The sequence below is a fragment of the Furipterus horrens genome, unplaced genomic scaffold, assembly GCF_987537825.1.
Source record: "Furipterus horrens unplaced genomic scaffold, mFurHor1.1.pri manual_scaffold_11, whole genome shotgun sequence".
Taxonomy (NCBI): Eukaryota; Metazoa; Chordata; class Mammalia; order Chiroptera; family Furipteridae; genus Furipterus; species Furipterus horrens.
Window position 1 is genome coordinate 66809359 of NW_028327181.1, and position 18064 is coordinate 66827422.

At 47.3% G+C, this 18064-nt stretch overlaps 1 protein-coding gene and 1 long non-coding RNA gene across 3 annotated transcripts in view; one reads left to right on the forward strand and one right to left on the reverse strand.

Moving 5' to 3' along the window:
• Positions 1-2118: 2118 nt before the first annotated feature.
• LOC149998107 (uncharacterized) lies at positions 2119-14489 on the reverse strand. Of its 2 annotated transcripts, XR_016513941.1 has the most exons (4): positions 14210-14489; positions 12698-12908; positions 2696-2781; positions 2119-2241 (listed from the first exon to the last, which is right to left on the reverse strand). It is a non-coding gene; the product is annotated as an uncharacterized LOC149998107 (long non-coding RNA). The 2 variants fall into 2 exon arrangements; XR_016513940.1 differs by lacking the exon at positions 2696-2781.
• LOC149998108 (unconventional myosin-Id-like) overlaps positions 14149-18064 on the forward strand; it is a 167731-nt gene continuing 163815 nt past the window's right edge. The window contains exon 1 of the mRNA XM_090290753.1: positions 14149-14325. Coding sequence (XP_090146879.1) covers positions 14231-14325 — 95 coding nt within the window. The 5' untranslated portion in view covers positions 14149-14230. The remainder of the gene's footprint in view (positions 14326-18064) is intronic.

Here is an 18064-nt window from a genome sequence, read left to right on the forward strand (position 1 = left end):
CATCTCTGTAACTGACACCAGTGTTTATCACACTGCTCAAGCCCCACACCTGGGAATCATCACCTTTTCCTTCACTCCACATATCCATTCCATTAGCAAATCCCTTTTGATTCTATCCCAAATTCATTTCAGATCTCTTCACTTCTTTCCACCTCGGCTGCCGCCCACCACACTCAGGCCATGACCGTCTCTTACTAAACTCATGCAAACATTTCTAACTAATCTTCCCATTTCCACACTCTCTTCAATCTGTTCCTGACAGGGCAAATGTGATTAAAATACTCTGTATCCTCATCAGAGTATATACATCAAGCTTTGAGGTGCCCTTAAGAATTATGCACTTTATTATAGGTTATACCTCAACAAAAACCAACCAACCAGAACAAGATGTCAATTCCTTAGGTAAACTCCTTCAGGGGCTTCACGCTGACCCTAGAATTGACACCACAGCCTGCCTACCTTGGCCTCAGCCTTCTTTTCCAACCTCATCTTCTACTGTACCTCTCCCTTGCTTGGCAGAACCAAGCTGCCTGGACCTTTATCTAGTTTCTCCAACAAGCGAAAAACTTTCCACCTGCCTCAGGACCTTTCCTCAGGACCTTGGCCCCGAATCATTCCTCATGCTGAGCACCTTCTCTTCCTTCCTGTCACCTACCCAGGCTTTCCCAGATCCCCACACCTAACTCATATCATCCTGTTTATTCTTTCTGCTCCTATTGTATCTTTATCGTCGTCGGCAGCCGTCCGTCTCGAGAGACGATGGTGTAGCTTCTTAAGAGTCTATCTGCACCGCCGAGAATGGCTGTGCAGTCCGACTCGGGAGTGACACAGTATCTGTCTCCTCCCGTGTTGAATCGACATCTTGCGATGACACTGAAGTGTCCTCTCCAGTGAAGCTGAAGCTACAGAGCCTGGGCAGGGTGGTATGGAGGGTCTGCTGTTGCCCATGCAGCAGACCCACCCTCTCTTCGCAGCTGAAGGGTCCAAGGGAAAGACGGAGTCAATACAGCTTGGCTTCAGGTGTGCCGCAGGAGTTGCCGGTGTTGACTACAACGTCAAACCGCCTTAGGGACTCCGGCTCCGGATTTTCTGTCGGGGTTTACTCCCTTAGCCTTTCCCCTGAAGAGGTATGCCGCAAGGCAGCGGAGGTTTTTTGGAGTCAGAGTTTTCCTTCTCTGTGTATCTTTATACTATTATTATAATTGCTTTGTTTTTTCCACTGTTGGGGCGAGCAGATACATTTGACAGTACATGCTAATTTATTAAGTCCTACATAGCTAACCAACCCCACAAGTCTTATAGTCCAAGAGCAAGTAGATTCCTTTGCATTTTATTTTTTAGTTCCCATCAATCAGGGTAGGGGTGCTTACATTAAAAGATGAATAAATAAACAGTTTATTCCAGTTCAGCGGCCTCTACCCTTGAGCTGGAGCGGGGAGACAGTTGGCAGGTTTATAGTGTTACTCATTCCATTGTGCCCTCCAAGGATAGGTAAGCTCAAAACAGGGGAGAAGGATGCCTGAGAAAATTTTTAAAAACTATAGACAACAAGAATAACGCATATACAACAAGAGAAAATGTTTTTCCTTTATTTTTTCACAAATTAAATCAGAGGCTAAAAATACAGGCCCCAGGGTCCAGGTGTGTGGCGCCCACACTCGCGCCACAGCAGGGCCCTCTGGGGAGCGTGTCTCCCAACACGGCTCCCTGGCATCACTGATTTGTACTGACAGCTGCAATCATTTGGACAACAGGGCCATTCGGAACCACTTCTTGATTCAAAAGCTCTTCTGAGAAGGATCTCTGCTTGCCTGCACCAAGGATCTCTCTGCTCGTGGCTGTAGAAGGACAAGCTCACCACCTCCTGGCTAACCCACTCCTGTTGCCAATCCTCCAGAGAGCGCAGGAGCACCTATTGAAGTCTGGGTGCACCTGGGGGAGAAACAGCACAAGGGTGAGCCCAAGAAGCGAAGGCTTCCCATAGTGAACGATTTTTGGTCTAACCCAGCACCCATGCTTCCGTGGATTTGTTCATATGTGGAACCACATGAACAACCCAAAGGGACAATGGCTGGAATGTGGCAAAAGAAATCTGGCATCATACCTATCAACTAAGCAGGGCGAGGAATTTGTCGCTGGTGACAGTTTACCCTTGTATGGATAGTATAGGCTAATTCTGGTCACTTCAGCTTCTGTGCCTCGGCTTCTCCTACTGGAAGGAGAGTTCACATTTAACACCTTCTGAGGATGAAAAATATATATTTTAGTTAAGAGTGTACTTTCATACTCTCTATTTCATATTTGTAAGCACTTTACTGGAACACTTCTCAATTTCCAGCCTTCCTTCCCTGTGCCAACATGCTCTCCAGCCAAGCGGGGAATACTTGGCTCTGCCTCGGATGGATGTGTCCCTCCCTGTGCTTTCCGGTCTCCACACCCTGCTGTTTGCCTGTCACCCCTACCTACCATGCCCACACCCAACTCCAACTTTCAACCTATCTTGCCTTTAAGGCTCCTCCCCAAGTGCCACCTCCTGCTTATCTACATTCCACACGTTACTGTGTCCCTCCTCCCGCTGAGGGCCAGAGCACTTTGTGTTCTGACAGCCCTTGTCACAGGCTGCTGTCATTGGATTTCTCGTCTGAAGGGAGAGAGGTGGCAGTCATAGTCAAAAGAATGCTGCCCTGAGACTCACCCACCCAGGACCTTCATCTTAACCGAGGAGACATAAGATGTTATTGTAAGCAAGTCATCTTCTCACATTGGGCCTCAGTTTCCGTTCTGTGAAAGGAAAGGCCTGCAGCAGGATTCAGAAAGTTTCTTCTATTTCTAATGATGTGCTGTTCTTCAATGCCCCTCCCCCCCTTTCCCGCTGCAGGCTGGTGAGCCTGTTTAGAACAGAGACCGCGTCTCCTTTGCCCTGAGCCCCTGCAGCAGTCCCACCTGGCACTTGGACACTGCCCGTTTATCCAACAATGTCTTGTTTTATCCTCACAGCCCCCTGAGAGGCTGACCCAAGGCAGAGGCCTGACCCTTTGGAGGCTTGAAGAAGCAGAGCCACATGGTTCAAGGCAGGCCAAAGAAAGACTCAAGATTGGAAAACTGTGTAGTCCAAGCACTCCTATGTGTTAGGTTTGTGTCCGGAAGAACGGAGGAGTCACATGGACCAGTTCAAAGCATTTACTAAAGGATGTTCAAGCAGGTGGGCTGGGTCCGAACAGACTATAGCACCAAGGGAAGGGGTGGGGGGCTTTTTACGGGCACGGAGCAGACCCCCAGGGAGGTGAGTCACTCTGCTGGTCAGCTCCAGAGTCCAGGATGGAGGTGAAACAACAATGCCCTCTGGTTAGGGACGGTTGCTGTGGGAACAGGAAGCCCAGGAGATTTATGGCCCTTGCTCCTGGGAACTGCTCAAGGGGAGAGAAACCAGGTCTCAGCAGGACACTGGCAGCTGTGCCTCAGTCGCCTCTCACAGTGGGGAACCTCGTGATCAGGTACGCAGACCCTCTTTGTTTCAGCACAGGTGGCGGCTCAGGTCCTGCGAGACCGCAGGCCACGGTTCCCAGCAGCACAGTGACCACTGGCCATGGCCTGTTTTGCAAGCCCTGACACAGGTGGCAGGTTTCGGGGTGGGCAACGTGGGGTCTCTGGCCCTAAAGCTACGGAGGGCCCTTCTAGCCAAACGCAGGATCTCCTGCGGTAGTTCTCAACAGGGGGATATTTTGCCCTCCAGGGGATATTGGCAATGTCTGTGGATATTCATGGTTGTCACAAGTGGGAGGGAGGGTGCTACTGGCATTTAGTGGGTAGAGGCCAGGGAAGCTGAGCAATATTCTACAATACACAGGACAGCCCCCCCCCCCCCGCAAACAAAGAATTACCCAGCCCCACAATGTCAGTTGTGCCGTGGCTGAGAAACCCTGCTCTGTGTCATACGCCTTCTCCTCCTGTCTCTCCTTAGTCCTACTTTCCCTTTAAGCAACAGATTCCAAATGATGTTGCTGGAACTCAGGGGGCTTTGGTACAATGACACACATGAACATGCAGCCTTGCTTCATTATCATGAAGAAGTAAACTCTAACATCAAGCCTCAGCACATCTTTCATAGGACCCCCTTACTGTCTTCCCCACAGCTTCTTTTGAAGGGGAAGAATTTCCCAATTTTGTTTTCTACAATTTGTCTGCTATGGGGGGAGGTTGGTGGGCAGGAAAAAAGAATAAGGGTGTCTTCCTACTTTAGGTACATTCTACGCAGGGAGTACAATAGAATGAAAACTTTATTCGGTATACGCAACTCTCCAAAGTGTAGGACAGAGTAGGTGGTGAATCCCTCCCCCCCTACAAGAAAAGAGGGCATTTAAGAATCAATTTACAGATTGCCTGTCAACAGATACAAGAAAGGGAGGCACTAAGAGCTCAGGTGTTCAGCGTGGTTGCCAACAGAAAGCAAGCCAAGGGGAGAAGATAGCAGCCGTCAGCAGATCCAGTTCACAGAAGCTGTCTGCACACTACTCTTCAGGAACTCAGTGTGTGAAGAAGGACTCCTGTGTCAGAGTAAGCTGAAGTCAAGAACACACCCAGGGCCACGAACACGATACCCGTCTTGGCCATTCAAAAGTTCCACAAAGACAGTCCCAACTCATTTGCTTTAGGATTTTCCTCATGTAACCAAAAATAGACCTCCTTTTTCCTTCTCCTCCTCTTCCCAAAGGCTGAACTGGCCCACTCATACTTCCTGTTGGCTGGAATATATTTTAATCTTTTTAGGGAACCTTTGGCCACGTAAGCAAATGAAGTAAATGTGGGAGGCGTCATCCTTACACGTCTAGCCCACAGCACTGGCTACAGGCAAGTGTACGCTCCGAAGGGGTTTTACAGGGAGAGCTGCAAAGCACACTTTCATAATAAGTGATTAGTGATTGCACCTGCAAGGGATGAATGTCCTCAGGGGATATTGGGCGAAGCTTCGAAAGCAGGCTTGTGCTCCATTCCCAAAAGGAGGAGCACGAGGCAGGGAACCCAAAATCTTAAGCTTCCTTCTGCTCTCCCCCATGTGAAAGAGAAAGCAGCCACTTTGATGTAATGGCCCTCAGTTTTCCAGGCAACACTCATCTCAGAAGTTCTTCTTATGTCTAACTCCAGGTGGTCTTAATTACAGTAGTTCTTAGCCACAAAGAACTGAAAAGGACTGGGAGTGGAATCCTGGAAGCTGTATTTTTCTAAAGCATCCCAGGTGAATCCACTGACCAGGCAGATTTGGGACTCACTGGTCAAACCTTCCCAAAGCAACTACCCAAGATTTGGGGGTTGGGGTGGCAGGAGCAGCTCTTCATGGACATCATGCTTGTGTGCTGTGTGTCTGTATTTGCAGTGGGAAAGAAATGGATCCTGAAAGGCAAGCATACACCTGGTTGTGCAACAGCAATCAGGGACTTGGGTAACAAAACCTGAATAGGAAAGCCAGGAATTCACTGAACCTTCCAGAATGAATGTTGAGAAATTATAGGTACAGAGGACATGAACTCCCTGCAATCACTATATCAGCTCAGCCTGAAGGAAGTGACCAGTCTGACATGAACTAACAGGTAAGAGGACACCAGAGAACCAGGGTGTTGAAGGAAGAGAAGAACCAGACCAGAACAGACACCCTTTCCTGCTCCCTCTAACTATGAGCCCATCAAAGCCTGGGTGCGGGGACTGCTGGGTCACAGTAGTATCATCAGCTTACATGGGTTGAACTCTATGTCCCAGACCGCATGCTAAATGCTTAACATACTTCACCTCATTTAATTACCATAGCAACATTACGAGGGAGGATGTCAGTATTACTCTCACTTTATAGAAGAGGAAACTGAGTCTCAGAGGGCTTAAGCAACTTGCCCAGGCCACATACAGTGCAAGTGGGTCAGAACCGGCCCCCAAACCTTCACTTCCAACTCCACACTTTACCACCTTCTGGACCCGAATACCAGAGCCCCGCCAACCCTGTGGTCATGCACGTATGCTCTGCACAGTTGCTACATGCATTTACTCATGGATGGAGAACTTTGACTATAACTTATGCGTAGTGTAGGCGCAATTCTTCTGAATTAATCCTTTGAGAACAACAGTGGAAGCTAAACTAAATGCTTCTGTGAAAGAAAACCTGGTTGCCAAAGCCATGACCCCCACCCCACTCCTACTCTCACGTCACCAGCTCCATCTTTCGTTATTTCTGTATTTAAAAATGTAATATGTGCACAAGGCATATGATGATGTGAATTGGAAGTTTTCATGCAAAAGTAAATATCAACTGGCAGGCATCTTCAAGGCTCGGTGGGACGGCACACGTCACGGGGCTGGGGCAACAGGAAGGGTCAGGCCAAGGGGCAGCTGATGTTAAGAGGATGCTGGAGCGCATTTGGGGGAGGGGACGAAGAGCAGATGTGGTGTGGCAGTGGGAGTGTAGCACAAGAGGCCTGGCCAGGTGGCATTCACTCATTCAAAAATAATCAATGTTGATCCACTGCTAAGTGCAAAGCCCATGGTATGCAGAGAAATGGTAATAGATTCTGAACAGGAATCACAAGTCACACAGAGAGAAATCATAGGGTGATCAGAAGACCCACAGGAGATATTAGAAATCGTAGTCTGCTAAAAAGGACAGGCAATAAATTATCACCTGCTAATAATTTCCCAGTCCTGGAGAAAAGAAAGCAATTTCATCAATAGCAATGCTGGTGAGTGTTTACTAGGTGTTTGTTAACGGTCTTGAATTATATGAAGCACTTTGTAGTCATCATCTCATAGGTTTACTATGCGGAGATGGGTTTTATCTTCTCTTTAATAAAGATAAGGAAACTGAGGCTTATTATACAGATGAACAAATGTGTTCAAGGTCACACAGGTAGTAAGTTGCAGAGCTGGGAATTAAACTCTGATGTGTGTGACACCAAAATTCTCATCGATATCCCTTCAGGTTAGGCCCCCTGCCCACTTGCAGTAGAATCTCCTTGTCTGCTTATTAAAATGAAGATCCTCAAGCCCCTCCTAAGCCTCTGGTACAGGTGCCTAAGGTTTGGGCACCACTGTGCCGCCACTGCCTCCCAAGTATGGGAAAATGCTACTCTGAATGGAATCCTATTCAGAAGAGCTCATTAGAGACTTGGAAAGAATGTGAGCACCAGGAGAAAGCTACTGTCACATGGCTAAGAGATAAGCACAGTTAGACACAGAGCTTAGAAACGGAGAAGCAGGCTTCAAAGAGATCAGAGACAACAGAGGATTCTGTGGATAGCAACTCGAAAAGGCAGGTCAACACAAGAAAAGCAGGAGGCTCCTCCTTAACTATGACCTTGGCCCGGTCCTGGATTACAGTGAACTTGAATCTGGTCCTATCTTGGTGGAATATCAAACTCAAAGGCCACACTAAGCTCCTAAATAGGGATAATGAGTAACAAGAGCAGAAGATGGGAGAGTTTCGAGCTGTGGGCATACAGGGCGTGGAGTGAGTCTGGGCAGTGATTTGGGAGTCAAACTGAGTGAAAAGGTGTTGGAATCTGCTTTTATGTGGAGACATCTGCAAGGTACAGGGTGGCCTAAAGTGTCAAATGGCCCAGGCCGGTCCAGGCATCGTAGCACATTGCAGAAAGGATTCAGGCCTGGGGTGGAATGTTGCCTTACAGGGCCTCTGAGCTCTTCTAGATTCTGTGGACTCTACTTTTAAGTAATTGAAATGTTCCCCCTGTATCATTTCTTTAGGGTTAGGTTGTTAGGATTTGGAGAGAAATACTACTCATATTATTTCTACCTCTAGACAGAAGAATTAATCCAGTTGATTGGAAACAGTCAGAGGGTCACACTGTGCATTTCAATGTCATCTTATTTCATGATCTTAACTCCAGAAGATGGGTGCTGCTCATCAGCTGAGAAACTCTGGCTGAATGACACAGGGAGAGCGGGCGTGGGAGGCAGATAGATGACGCCACCTTGAGAATGATGTCACATCCTTCCTGGAATGTCAGTTCTGTAGACACTAACCCAATATTAATGTTGGACGGTATTAGTATTAAATACTTGCTGCTTTGTCAGGTGAAGGGAAGAAAGGAATTGAAATTTTTCTCAACCCCAGCAGTATCTTCTTTAACCTTTACTCCAAGCTTTGAAAAGTGGAGAAAAAGGGCAGGAGGGAAAGGAGGCCATGAGCGCCCTACTTAGGAATGAGACAGAGAAGTCCTGGGGTTACCCAGGGAAGATCTAGGGTGCTGTCCTCCCTACTTCTCTTTACTCTCCCGCTCCCCGTCCCCCCACATTGTCTCACAAATAGGTGTCCATGTTGGGTAGTGGACACTATCCGCTACCCAAATCAGAAGTTTTCAGTTTTGGTCTCAGCTCTACCAGCACCTCACTCTGACCTAGTCAAAGTCAGCTGCTCTTCGTGGGACTCAGTTTCCCCACCTGTAAACCAAGGACCCAAAGCTCCTTTTCACATAATCAAACTAAGTACAGAGAAAGTTTGGAGGGATCTACTGAAGGGGGGGAGGAGAGGAAGGAAGAAGAAGAGGAGGAAGCAGCTGCCACCGCCAGAACCTCCGGGCAGCAGGCAGCAGTAACGTAGCAGAAGATTCCTTAGGATCTTGCTACTCAAACTGTGGTATGCAAACCAGCAGCAGCCGCATCACGTAGGGATCTTGTCAAAATGCACGTTTTGATTCCCTAGGTCTGGGGCAGGGCCTGAGACCCCATATTTCTAACACATTTCCAAGTGATCCTCATACACTTTAAACTTGGAAACGTCCTGCTCTAAGACATCATCAATCCATGAATCAACTGTGGATGTGCCTTTTTGTTTCCCCTTTCAGGGGTTCCTATCACACTCCCAAATTTTCTAGCTCTAGGACTACTTCCAGTGGCTAGAAGAGCTTGAAATGTAGTGGTTTTCTGGCTTGGGGCTTAGAGAAATGCCCCATGTTCCTCAAAATATTACACTTATACACATACATTTACTAATAAATTAACCCACTAATGAATTCACTGATTCTATTTGAGAAATACCTAAGGGGCAGCAGGCACAGCCTGAGGGCTCAAAATAAATGGAGGAGTAGGGCCTGGCCCCTGTTCTAGAGAGTTTAGGGACACGCCTAGACAGCCAACTCCAACTCAGTGTGGTAAGTACTTACGTAATTAGCAAAGAGGATACATTCCAGTGACATGTTTATTGTCAGAAACTATGTTGTCCCAGGCAGAAAAAATTCTGGAAGCTGTCCCAGGTTGTGTCTGCCTCCAGCATCCGATTCTGTCTTTCCTGTGGCCTTAACTCTATGGCTCCTCTGCCCACAGAGGAGGATGTGTTCTTGGGACAGTCCCTGTCTGGTGACTCACAGGATACTGACAGTGATGACTTGCTTAAATTCTTCTCCATTCCCCAGTGATAAGGACTTGTGGTGTGACCCTTCCCTTGGCCCAGGGGTTCTTACGTTGAGATCCACAGACAGGTTATTTTGGGCCAGGGTATCGGGGAGGAGTCCATGTGCAAAACGTTGTGTGTGTGTGCTTAATCCATTTGTCTTAGGAAAGGCAAGGGGTGGGCGTGGGCAGCAGTCTACAGGTGGGCAACACATTGACCACAGGGAGACAACTGTTGGGTCTGTTTTTTTTCAAATTTAGGCTTCTGAAACCACAGAGAGCCTATCTTTGATGTATCATTCTTAGTTCAAATCCAGCCATAGACATGAAAGAGGAGAAAATGTGTTTTGAGTAACATCTAAGGCAGAGAGTTCCATGTCATTGCTATGTGGCTGACTGCATCATGAAGTTGTTTTGCAACATAAATTTACCTTTCTACTTCTGCTTTAGAATAATTGGGGCTTACTGGCTATGCTGTGTGACCACTCTTCTCAGCCTTCCTGTCTGTGTCTGGCAGGACTCATAATGCTGAAATGAGTTGTCTTCCCGGATGCAGAGCACCTGAAGAAGAGAGGGAGCATGGGGCGGCCCAGGAGCAAGTCCTTATTGTGGGAGAGTCAGAGCTGACTTTCATGGATAACCCAGAACAGATCCTCCACAGCAGCTGTCAACTGCAGAAGGGTTTTCCAGACAAGAGCTATTGTTCAGTGTGAACAGAGAACTGGCAGGCCTGGCTGGCCCCAGGGGAGAAGGGAACCCAGCCCTGAGATCTGCTTCCAGGGGCATGAGACGAGAATGAGATAAATGCTGCACGAGGACTGATTTTAATGCAGAAAGTTGACCAAGGGGGTGGATTTACAACTTCACATTACATAAGCCATAGATTCAGAGAACTAGTCCATATACATTTATCAAGTGGGCATTGGTTAAGAGCTTCACAGCCTAGCAGGCACTGCTACTAGGTGCTAGAGTGACATCCAAGAACAGAACAGACACAGCTTCCAGCTCTCACGGCCCTTACAGTCTAATGAGAGATGGCAACAGGCTCAAGTGTATTCAGTGTTATAATAGGGGTGACACCTCCAGGGTGCTATGGGGGCACAGAGGAGGGACAGCAAATCCTGTCTTAGGAGATCATGGAAGCCTTCTTGGAGGAAGTGATATTGAGGTTGAGAGCTAAGAAGTTAGGTAGGCCACAGGGTGAAGGGTGACCACAGGAAAGAATTTCAGGCAGAAAACAGGATGTACCCTCTCTGGGGTATATGGCCATATCTGACAACTAAGGCAAATGTTACATTATTTTTGTTTCTAGAGTTGTCTGTTCAGGGTTTATAATCTCCTAGCAGAGTACTGGCAACCAGAGCTAACAGATATTCTCTATCAGAGTTTGCAAAGTGTGTCTTGGTTTTTCAGTTCTGGAAGGTCCAGAAACTTCTAATGTGACTTTCATTTTTAAGTAGTATTTGATTTCTTAAAAATAAACTTTTGTATTTTTGAACAGTTTCAGATTCTTATTTGATTTTTAACTTTATATTTTGAAATAATTTCATATTTAAAGAAGTTAGAAAAATAGTGTAAAAAAGCTGCCTTACATTAACTATATTCACCTATTGTTTACATTTTGCTATATTTGCTTTATTTACTATGTCTATCTACCTATGCATACCAACACATTATCTTTGCCAAACAATTTGAGACATCACACCCTTTACACCTAAATACTTGAGAGGTTATCTCCTAAGACCAAAGACATTCTCCTACAGAACTGCAGTGCAGCATGATGATCACATTCAGGAAAACTAACAGTGATACTAACTAAGCTATTATCTAATACAGTCTGTATCAAATTTCACCCACTGTCCTAATAATGTCCTTTACATTCTTCTAGCTTGAGATCTAGTCAGGTCACACACTGTCTTTAGTTGTGGTGTCTCTTTGGGGCCCTCTAACCTAGAACAGTGCCTCAGCCTTTCTTTGTCATTCATACCATTGATGTTTTTGAAGAATCCAGATACGTTATTTTGTAGAACGGCCCTTAATGAGGGTTTATTTGATGTTCGTTCATCATCAGATTCAGCAGATGCACTTCTAGCAGGTGAGTGATGTTATGTCTGTTTCAGGAGAGCACATCACTCATGATATCAGTGTATCTCATTACTGATGATATTAACTTTTATTTTGGTTTTTGATAACTTTTTAAAAAAAGATATTGTTTATTTATTTTTAGAGAGGGTAAGGGAGGGAGAAAGAGAGGAAGAAAGAGAAGGAGAGAAACATCAATGTGTGGTTGCCTCTCACACACCCTCAAATAGGGACCTGGCCCACAACACAGGTATGTGCCCTGACTGGGAATTGAACCAGTGACCCTTTGGTCCGCAGGCCAGGGCTCTATCCACTGAGCCACACCAGCCAGGGCTGGTTTTTGGTAAATTTTAAGCTTTAACGCAAACATACATATCCATATGTGTTTATATTCAAATTGGATCACAGGGAGATGAATGAGCTGACCTGCTCTACATTACCTTGTTTGAATGCAGACTTCAGTGTTGAGTTTCTCCTGCCATCTCTGCAGGTATTGGAACTTCTTGTAAATGAGTCAATGATTAATAAGATTGTAGCCTTGTTTCGGCCTTTAGAAAGGCTGGATGTAAAATTGTAGGAGTAACAAATGACTGCTTACCCATGTAGATCAAAATTTTCTTGATATTGTACAATCAAAACAACATACAAAATAAAACTGGAATCCTAAGGCTGACATAAGGTGACAATGAGCCCCCATTGGACTGATTTGGGTTCATCAAAAGAGCCTCATTTGTCTCAATGCCTGATTTTATACTAATTTGGGCTTATAAGATATCCTTTGCCTATGCTCTATATATGTACTATTCATTGGGCTCCTGTATAGGATATTGAGTGAAACAAGAGTTCCCTTACTTTGGACATTTGAAAATCACAGCTGTATACCACTATAAGTCATACCCACTATACGACCTCTTTTGTTCTAACAATCCAGGGCTCAGTAAATACACGCATGTCCATTTACTAATGGGTCATTGAGTGTGGTCCCTAGTTGCTCCCAATTGAACAAAATTTGAGATTTCTTGCTTTTCTTTTTGAAATTCAGTTCTCCTGATGTTAAAGCATACCAACACAAACATTTTATGAATATACCATACTCTATGCAAATGACCCAAATAAGGACACTCCTACCATGGACAGTGTCTAGCCCAGGGGTCCTATTCCACGAACAAGGACAATGAGATCCAGAGAGGTGGTCAGACTGCAGCTCTGCCTGTGCAAGGGGTTGAGGTACCTTTTCGATAGTAGAGGTGCTCTCTCAGGAGCTTATCAAGCTGCCTTCCCCCTCTCTCTTGGCCAGGGTGGGTTGCTGGCAGCCGAACCAGGCCTTGAGTAGGGTTCTTCAGGCTGGTTTACTCTTCTCAAATTGAGCCATAGAGTTGGAGCCCATCCAGGTCTTTGGGGGCTTCTAGATTTTCTAGTAGATTTTGGAATAGAAGATGGTCCTAACAGAAGCACAAGACAGGAGAGGAGCTGCCTTAGAAAGCTATTCATAATATATTTTCATTGGGAAAAAGCAGTCTAAGTTCCAAAATGTTTTTCCAAACTCAACCAATGTATCTACAAATTGGAGACCACTGAAACGTATTCCATTCCATCTAACCATTGTGGATTTCATATCTACATATGCCAGGCAGTACAATAGCTACTTGGTGGGTGCCAAGGGGGTATCAGGAAGTTTAGGGCATGGCCCCATGCTCAGGAAGCCTACAATAATACCAGGGAGATTATCCATACATATATTAAAAACATAATAACAATATTAGAGGATGTTTGACGACATGTTCAGATGAGTGGAGAGAAAAATGGATCACGGAACACTGGGAGTGGAAAGTAGTCTGTCACGTGGTTAAACGCTGGGGCTCATAAGTCGAACGACCTGGACAAAAATGCAGCTTCTCCACTTCCTAGCCATGTGGCAAGTTACTTAAGCTCTCTAAGGCGCTTAGAAGTTTTGGTCATTTCTATTGTCACCAACGTGTTAGCTATTATTATTCTCTCGATCTGAGCGTGAAGCATCATTTCAAGGATGGAGAGGATGTGAGCAGAGGAGCAGGAGTGGGCTTTGAGACTGGGTGACGATCATAATGAGTCATCCTCAAATAAAAGCACCGCAAGCTATTTTCGTAACTTTGTTGGCATTTACAAGCAAGAGCGGGAGGCGGCAACGCTGGAAACCTGATCCCACCCACCCTCTACGTCCACTCTTCTCGGCACCGCCCTTCCGAGATCCCAGCACTGGACCCCAGAGGGCGCTGCCGCCCCGCCGCCAAGCCCGGCTGGCGCGCGTCCCCGCCGCCCCCCACGCGCGAGCGCGCCGCCCAGGTGAGGAGGCGGAGGCCTGCGCCGCCGCGGGGCGGTCTCCTCCGCCGGCGGGGCGGGGTGGGGCGGAGCCCGAGAGGCCGGGGCCTGACGGGGCGGGCGGCGGCGGGGCCGTGGCCAGACCAAGGCCAGAGGCGGGACCAGCCGCCGCCGTCTCCGTCTCGGTGTCCCGTCTCCCACAGCGCCAGGCAGCTGCCGCGGGAGAAGCGGAAACTGCCGGGTGCGTCGCGCCGACCGAGAGCGCGCCGAAGAGCAGCGGGGCGGCCTCTGTCTGGCCCAGACCCGCCAAACGGAGCCCAGCGCCCCCTCCCCCGCAGCCCCCCAGCCTCGCGGCCCCGCCCCAGCCCCGCCCGAGCTCCCCGCGCCCCCCCGCGGACCGGCCCCCGCGGCCCCAACGCGCCCACCTGAGCCAGTCGGCGCCCACCTGAGCCTGTAAGCCGGCGCCATGGCGGAGCAGGAGAGCCTGGAGTTCGGCAAGGCGGACTTCGTGCTGATGGACACCGTCTCCATGCCTGAGTTCATGGCCAACCTCCGACTCAGGTGAGGGCGGAGCGGCCGCACGCAGTGGCGCTAGCCTGCGCTTTCCCGAGAGGGGGCGCCCCTGCGGTGCGGCTGGATTGGGGGTGCGGGGGCGCGCCGAGCTCGAGGACTGGAGTGCAACCGGAGTGGAGTATCCCGGGCTCCTTCCCGAGAAAGGGCGCCCCGGGGCGCGGCCGCATTGGCGTGTAAGGGGCGTGCCGAGTTCGAGGGGTGCGCCTTCCTGAGAGGGGGTGTCCCTGGGTGCTGTCGGGACTCGGGGATGGTGCGGGGGAGGTGTAAGGGGTGTGCGGAGCTGGGGGCAGCGCTTGGGGCAGAGCGGGCTGGTGCGCTACCCCAGGTAAATGATGTGGGCGGGCCGGGTGACCTAATGGAAACAAAATTTAAGGAAAAGAACTTGAGGAAGAGTCGTGGCGGCCCCGAAGTTCTGGGAAGACTAGAGGGTTGTTTAGGGGAGAAACTAAGGGCTCATCCCTGTTTCGAACTTGCTTCTTCTTTTTTTCCTCTTCCTTCTTCCCCACCCCTCCCCCCACCCCGCCCCCACCTGGCGTGTCTCCATCACGTCATTCAGGATGCTTTGGAGCGATCCCTGAGCTGTCTGTTCCAGGACACTGGCTATTTTTTAGTTACTCTCTAAACGTAATTAGACACGTTTCCAGACATCGAAGAGACTGCTCGGCTTGCCAGTGCCAAGATAAACTGTCTGCTTTTGACAAGGCGTTCATGGTTTCAGTTTTTTCAAGGAGTTATGGATGGAGCCCTTGTGTTATTGACATCCTTGAACACACAGTCACCGCTCAGCGCCCCCAAATGGACTTCTAAAGACGTATTTCAGAACGTGTTGTACATGGGATTATTTCTCTTTTGATAGAGTACTATGTAAGCAAAGCTTTAAGGTAGTTAAAAACAACAACAACATTGTAGTAAATAGAGTTTCAAAATAACTGAGTTTTAAGGTGTTTCCTGAAAGTTCTAGCCCTATTTCTGGTAAGGTTTATAGCTAAATATCACACCATAAACTTATCAAATAAAAATCATAATCTAGGTTTGGGTGCTTAACTAACCCCACTTCTCAGTATTAATAACCCCTGCTAGCCTCAATTTAAATTTTTAAAAACTATCTGGCCTTTTTTTTTTTTTAAGATTCCATTTATTTACTTTTAGAGGGAGGGTAAGGGAGGAAGAGAAACATCAATGTGCAAGCGATCAGTTGCACGCCCCTAACTGGGGACCCCATCCACAACCCAGGCATGTACCCTGACTGAGAATTGAATCAGCGACCTTTTGGTGTGCCGCTCCATCTACTGAACCACACCAACCAGGGCTCACTTTAAATTTTAAAAACTTTTTTAATCTTTGCAATTGCATACCCCATTGAGTCTTCAGTTGCTCTTGGCCCGATTCCCTTGTACCCCAGAGGATGGAGCAGGGGCACAGACCTGATTTTCTACACCTGCCTATTATAAAGACACCTCAGTCAGCACTTGTGAGTTTCCTCATTTGTAAAATAACAAGGATCTTCAAGATTTTTCAGCGCTTATTTATAGTCCCTTTTGCTTTCATATGTCACTGGTTACAGAGTTTCTTAGTGTGAGGTTTGACTCTTAAGAAAGATTATTAACATGAGCCAAACTTAACTCCTGTGAACACAGAAGAGAGCTTTGCAATTTATAATAATTCTATGTTGTGTAAGGTACTCCGGTGGGAAGATTCAAAGAACTGTAAGATGGGCTTCTTACCTCTCAGAGAGGGGTCATGTTAGTGAAGATAGGGAGAAAGGTGAAGATTTCTGTTGACTTAAATAATAGTCCAAGAAAACAATAGAAGAGTGAATTAAGCCTTGTAGAGCTTAGGTGATTCTTTGCCAAGTAGTAGTACAAGCTCCTTGTTCTGGAGTTCAGAAGAGGGAGAAATGCTTTAAACACATTGTTGAGGAAAAGAGAAGATGTGTTACAAAGGGTGGGTAGGACCCTGGGACACTTGGTTTACTTCGCAGAGGGTGACCAGAAACCCACTGCAGTTACAGGTGCGCTTATGAGATGTAGTGTTTTCATCTCCTAGAACATGGGTGGTTGGGCCATCCCATGTGTATATGGTTGCATCTAAGCGAAATTGGAGTATATTTTGTCTCTCAGTTATAGGTGTGCCTGTAGCTGATCATTCCTGCCTTCCCCAAGCTGAGACGTCTCCTCTGTCTCCATCTGGAATGTCCTGTCCTTTGCTCTCTACCTGGCTCTTCTCCAAGGCCCACTTTTGCATTTATGGTCTGTAACATACAATTAGGCACTTAAGGCTACAATTGCTTCAGGGGTCTGCGTCATTCAATCTTAATTTTAATTTTTCTGACAGCAGCCCCCAGCCTAATGGGGGTCACATAGTACATTACTATGACATTTATTTATTTTTTTGCAGAGAAAAAAAGGAATGTTTCACTTCTTGTTTTGAAGCTTTTATGATTGTCCATTTAGACTTATCTTCTTATTTTGCTGCTATGCTGGCCTTCTTATTCCCTGTTGGAGCTAAAGCTTGATTTTTAGACATCTGCTACAATTGATGCAACTTTTCTGTTACTGTTATTATTTTTAAACATTGACTTAGCTGTGTGTCTGTGCTTGTGAGTCTGGATAAGGCAAGGTTAAAGGGGGGATGTGGATTAGTGTGAGTTAGTACCTATATCTGAGGAGTTTCAATTCTGATTTTTACCCTAATGTTCATAACTGCTAGTCTCTTGAGGGCTGCTGCCTTTCCCTTCTAGAAGTTCCTTACTAGAGGAGATTCGTTCTGTTTCTTTGTTTTTACTTTTGGTGGAGGTGGAGGTACTGGTGGTTTTGGCTGTGGCTGAAAGCTGCTCGCTCACTTTCAAGGGCCTGTGCCCAGGAGTAAGATTCCTGCACAGGCACCTCATGCCTTCACCATCAGGCCCGGGTCCTGCCAACAACCCGAAGGACCCTTGAAGCCCTGACCGTGGCCTCCCCAGCATGTTCTGTTTTCCCTGTAGCCATGCCCCTTTTGGACCTGGAACCCCTGTGTCTTTTTGTCCTTGCTCGGGCCATTCCTGTACTTGAGCTTTTCCAACATTCACGGCAGCTTTGCACCGTGTCTCTCGAAGTGAGCGTTCTGCCAGGACAAGCCACACGGAACATCTGGTTCTCCCTGTGCTCCTCACTCCTCATTTAGCCGACCACGTGGAAGGGGACATGCAGGCCGCTGCTCTGGAAGGGACTTGAGCTGAGGACAGTGGCCCTGGGAGCTTTGCTTTTCATTTTGTAGAACAAAGAAACACACCATGGGCTTCCAGGAGTCCAGTTTTCGAACTTGGTTGTTGGTGTGTCTGTTTTAAGAATAAGGGATCAGCTCAGCCTTATAGCTTGGCCCCTTGGAAATGTAATTTTTTCCTCCCCTCTTTTCTTACTGGCTTTTGTCTTCTACAGAAGCAGTTGTTAGAAGCACTTTGTTTGCCAAAGCTGCAGGCAACTTCTCACTTTTAGAGCGCAATTATGTCTTTTAGACCTTTGCTAAGACCAGGGTTTCTCAACCTTGGCACTATTTACCTTTTGGGCTGGATAATGCTTTTGTTGTGGGGGCTGTCCTGTGCATTGTAGGGTATTTGGCAGCATTTTGGGCCTCTACCCCCCAGGTGCCAGTAGCACCACCCCTCTCCCATTTATTCAACCAGAATGTCCCCAGGTATTGCTGAAGAGCCCTGGGGAAAGGGGGAAATGGTCCCATTTGAGAACCACAA